The sequence below is a fragment of the Lactuca serriola genome, chromosome 6 (assembly GCF_051521515.1).
Source record: "Lactuca serriola cultivar US96UC23 chromosome 6, Lser_US96UC23_V15, whole genome shotgun sequence".
Classification (NCBI taxonomy): domain Eukaryota; kingdom Viridiplantae; phylum Streptophyta; class Magnoliopsida; order Asterales; family Asteraceae; genus Lactuca; species Lactuca serriola.
Genome location: NC_136413.1, coordinates 87,709,537 through 87,715,027, shown reverse-complemented (window position 1 = coordinate 87,715,027; position 5,491 = coordinate 87,709,537). Strand labels below are relative to the sequence as shown.

The following is a 5,491-nucleotide window of genomic DNA, read 5'->3' as shown; positions in this document are numbered from 1 at the left end:
GCCTCGCGTTTTGGTGGTATCTCTCCAACAAGTCTTGGTGCATTTCGTACGGATACATGTCCTCATATGACTTTTGGAATTCGGCGTTCATTGTGGCTATCATGATGCAATGAACATTCGTCGCATCACATTCATGAGTCTCAAAAGCAGTCATTTCAGTCGGAGTAGCGATTTCTGGGTTGATCTTCTCGAGCTTCTCATCAAGGACATACTCCTTGTCCTCGTAGCGAGTGATCGTGCGAATGTATCTTATCCATTCGCTAAAGTTTGTTCCATCGAAAGTCACCTTTTGGCAAAGGCTCATCAATGTGAACGAGCTAGCAGCAACGTTGTTCGCGTTTGACATCTACAAATAGAAAGGACAAAGACTGATTAGAATTTAATATCCCTAATTATCACCCAATAAGAAAAATTAGGGCTAGGATCCAACAACATTATTTACATATTAGAAAAGGGATGCCGTAATCCAACATGCAAATAATTTGAAGGTAAGTGAATGACGATTCACTAATTCTCCACCATGAAAACCTAACTTTAAGTTCTAAATGTATTGAGAATTCCTAGGTTTCGATGAGATTCATTGAACTTTTCAGTGACATGTTTAAATCTCGATATGCCCCTCTTGTTTGTGACTGGGATACCGAGGATCACAAGGTGGGTGTGAATAACCATGCAAATCTACATGGTGCCTTCATTGTAACAATCACCTATTCGATGTGTCGGTAAACCACACACGCTCCATCGAACTATGATAAACAATGAATCACCCTTTGCCACCTTTGCTTAGAACCAATTAGTGAGCCGGTAAACCACACACGCTCCACTAACTTCTTAGCAAGGGTGCAAAGTGTAATTTCATGGGATTGCATCAATTCACTTTTCCTAAAGTAACTAGGATTGAGAATTTGAAAAACATATAGTTACTTTGTATTTAATATTATACTTTTAATGAGGAGATAGAGTTGTCCTATCCTACCCGTTCGGCTAACGACCCTCCACCGATCAAGCAGCGGTGGGTGAGAGTGTACACCTATTAAGCGCCATTTTATAGGCAACAACCTTATACCCACCTTATAGACCGACTTCGTGAATGAGGCCTACTAACGGTAAGACTAGCATTTTAATTATATATATATATATATATATATATATATATATATATATATATATATATATATATATATTAATCTTGTAGTATTATATTAGTATAGGGTTGAATTTTAAACTTGTAAAATTCTAGGGTTTGAAATTTAAATTGTCTAAATTAAACTTTTAATCACAAAACATAAATTTTTAAAACTTGAGGACAAGTTTTAAACTTTTCAAAACATAAGGGATCAAATAACAAATAATCCAAATTAACATTTAATCACATAATTATCCATATTTGATTTATTTAATTATTTCTTGCAAAACAATTTACCAATTTAATTAAAATAATCAATCAATTATCACAAAAGGAAATTATTATTCAATTTATTGGTAAATATCTTTAATTAGGTCAAGGATATACTCAAATATATGTTAAAATCGGATTTATATTGACCCATTAAGATAAAGGCAAGTTTCCATAAGATAAACAGCAAGAAATCCCGAACTTAGCTCCTTCTGACGCTCGGACTCGCCGAGTACCACAATGGACTCGTCGAGTTGAGGCCTACTCGCCGAGTACCACTATGGGACTCGTCGAGTTCATCAGGCAGAAGACAAAAATCGAATTTTGCAATCAACAATCAAGCAACTAATGCATCAATTCAATAGAAACCAATCAAGTCTCTGATACCACTGAAGGGTTTGAGCCATAAGAACATTCCTATGTGCACATACAAACCCTAATGCTTGGATCTAAGTTTCTCTAATTGAACATGCAATGTATCCAAGACTTTGATGATAGATCTAGTATAATAACACAAGAAAAACAGATCTAAAAGATTACCTTGAATTGCTTGCTTGAATCTTCTTGTCCTTGGAGCTTAGAGTCACAATTGTCACTCCTCTAATGGTTTACAAACACCAACTTAGCAAGAGGAAGATTAGAGAGAGAGGAGAGGGCAAGAAATCGGTCAGGGTTTCTTCTATTGCAAGAGTGCCGATTTCCTTGACCCCATGGGTCTATTTATACTAGTAAGGCTCCTAGGGTTTCACTCTTAAACCCTAATTAGATAACTTAGGCCCTAAGGAATCCAATCTCCTTATGACAAGCCTTGGACGATTTCTAGGCCTATCCTAACCCTAAAATCGTCCACCCCTTATCCATAAGGGATTATAGCCCAAAGTACAACTATCATACAATTGACAGTTTATGCCCCTTTTATTTAATTAATCTCTTTAAGTCACCAAATTAATTCCTAATTAATTTATGACTTATATTAATCAAATAACAATATTATTATTCCTTATATTATTCTCATAATATATTAATAATATTTCTTCTCTCATTATAAATCATCCTGTCAAGCTGCTATGGTGAAGGTAACCCAAAAGGACCATGCACAACCAGGTCAAATACTTGCCTAACATAGTTGCAGCCTTAGACACTATTCCAACAGAAACTTCAAGGGTTGCTTCACCTGACAATAGAGATGAAATCCATTTCTTCAAATCCACTCAAAGATCGCACACTTAAGTCCAACACACAAATAATAGAGGCTAGGGTTTGAGAGGAACATTTATAGGGTATGGAGGCTGAGAATAGAATAAACCCTAAACATAATATTCCTTACATAGGTCTCAAGGCCTGGGATATATGATTTTGGGTTGTGACGGCTTCGCGTTGCGACCAACATAAGGTCGCATTGCTACTTAATGACGTGGCTCACAAAGCGTCTATTCATTAAGTAGTCGCGTCGTGACCCAACAAAAACCCCAAACAAACATAACTTAAGAAGATTAAGAAACAAACCACATACTTGAAAACGAGGCGTTACAAATGTGTTCTTTTACAAATGATCTTTATTATAGTTAAAGTTTGATAAAAAATGTTTTAAATGCTAAATTAAATGTTGTCGATAGATCTTATCAACGTTTCGAATGATCCACCAGAATCGAGTTGAAGAGGAGTCCATAAATGTGGACACTCTAGATGCTTTAGATGCTCTTCTTGAACAATTTATTAATTATAACAAACTCAATATCTTATATGTTTTTTATGTGATTTTATATATATTCTTGATACTCTATCAGTTAATTTACCAAATGTTACTTTGTACCAACATAAAAAATAGTGTTTTAACTACTCTCCTAAACATTTTTTTATTAAGAGCTTTTTAAAACCTAAAAAGTTTATATAAAAAATAAATACATTGTAGGAACTTAAAAAATTATTTTATGCATTTACAAGTGTATTAGATGTGCTTTGTCAAATAAAAAAACATGATAGCTTTTTTTTTTTGTCTCAAACTTTTTTTTTTAATTAAAATTTGTTTAACCAAGACTTTATTAAAAAACATGATACCTTTTTTTGTCTCTCAATTTTTTTTTTTTAAATTAAAATTTGTTTAACCAAGACTTTATTAGACGTGCTTTGTTTAAAAAAAAAAACCCTCTAGACAATCTTGATAGTCTCATTATATTTTTGTTCATATTCTTTGGGAAAACTTTTGACAGCGAAATAACGGTAACAAAGCCGCACAAGTTGCAAACTCCAAAAGCATAAGCCATACCCATTTGCGAACGGCGGCTTTTCTTTATATAAATAAGCAGATAAACCCTATTTCATCACTCCAGTGCCATAAACCCTAGCCGCTTTCTCTCTCCTTGAACCCTAATTACTTCCAAGGTACAGCAACTTCCCCTTTCTTCTTGATCTTCTTCGATTTTGCAAGTGATTTATTTCTTGATCATGGACAAATTACCGTCTATATGATCGATCCTTCAAGTTTTGACAAGATCTCTCCTCTTCACTAGCATCGCTTTGTTTTTATTTACTTGTTATCTCACATCTTTATAACATAGTACTCTTTATAAATTAAACTTCTTTTTATCGTAGTCAGCTAATTTATTTTGGTAGGACTCGTGCATTAAAACCTCTTCGTTCGCCAAATTCATCTATTTAATTAAAACAATTAGATTCTTTGTTTTATGTTGTTCGGTGTTATAGTTGTTCATTTCTTGAGTCGTATGTGTTGTTCTCCAAAGACACATGATTTATGTCCATGGCTTCTTGATTTCTCCATGATAAAGAGAAAAGCGTCTTAGGTTTAAACAGGGCAAAATTATTCTTACAGATTCATTCCAAATTTAGTAGTTTGCGTTAACAAAAATAATTTCACAATGGTTTTTGAAAGTCGGGTGATCAAATTAAAATTTTTTATTTTGAAAGTATGTTGTTGTTAACTATATTTGCTTATAAACGTATAATACCCGTTAATATTATGTAAACTGTATGATGTATGATATATTTTTTTCCCAATATTGTACTCTTTTGTTTATGTTTGAAACTTTTACTCAATATATAAATTATTCGTGTGCAGATTGTTGAAATGGCTTTCTACAATAGAATCGGTAGTCTCATGAAGCAAACAGTTTCCCAAAACTCTGTATCAAATGGACAAATAACAGGACCTTCAATGTTCAATGCTATTCGCTGCATGTCTTCAAAGCTTTTTATTGGTGGTATGTAACTCTAATAGTCATCGACTCTCTTCTATTCATGTGATCACGAAATATAATAATCACTTATAAATGTTGCACAGGTCTTTCTTATCAGACTGATGATCATTCCTTGAAGGAAGCATTTTCTGGATTTGGCGAAGTTGTTGAAGGTAACAATGATCCAGTAAACTATAAATGGATGTTTCTTATTTCACTTGAAAGTCTTAATAGGCTTTCTGTATTAAGTCTTAATTTTATTTATTTCTACATTTCATAAAATATCCTTTAAATGTTATTTTCTTAAATATTTTTTCAGCCAGAGTTATTACTGACAGAGAGTCAGGGAGGTCAAGGGGATTTGGTTTTGTTAGCTACAACAGCGAAGATTGTGCCAAGGAGGCTATGACAGCCATGGATGGACAGGTTAGAAAATCAAACTTTGTCTTTCTGTCAGAACAGGTTGTATTGTGTTTGAGAGAAACAGAAAACATGACAAAATAGCTCTAGAAAGCTTGTACTGTATTTAAAGATAACAAATCTAATTTGTAACTTATTTTGGTTGTTTAGGAACTTAATGGGCGAAGTGTTCGTGTTAGTCTTGCAACAGAGCGCGCTCCACGGACAGGTGGATTTGGAGGTGGTGGCGGTGGTGGTGGTTATAACCGTGATGCTGGAAATGACCGCTACTAAGAACCCTATGTTTTTATGCAATAACAAAGTTATATCTCGTATTTTGAACACAAGATTATTGATTTTTTTTTTCTTTTTTTGCAAGGAGTTATATGAACTGATTAGTATTATTAGTATGTAATCATGTAATCATAATCTTTTGTGTGCAACTTTATCTCCATTCAGATGTGTCTTGTGTCTTTTTATGCGAGGAGTTGATATGAACTGG

The 5,491-nt window shown here is 33.8% G+C and overlaps 1 protein-coding gene across 1 annotated transcript; it reads left to right on the top strand.

The window, feature by feature from the left end:
* The first annotated feature begins 3,649 nt into the window (after nt 1–3,649).
* On the top strand, nt 3,650–5,443 carry GRP4 (glycine-rich RNA-binding protein 4). Its single transcript, XM_079008118.1, has 5 exons — nt 3,650–3,778; nt 4,473–4,614; nt 4,695–4,763; nt 4,910–5,016; nt 5,161–5,443. Exons 2-5 carry the CDS (start codon nt 4,482–4,484, stop codon nt 5,281–5,283), a joined length of 432 nt encoding a protein of 143 aa, XP_078864244.1. The 5' UTR covers nt 3,650–3,778; nt 4,473–4,481; the 3' UTR covers nt 5,284–5,443.
* Nucleotides 5,444–5,491: the final 48 nt, after the last annotated feature.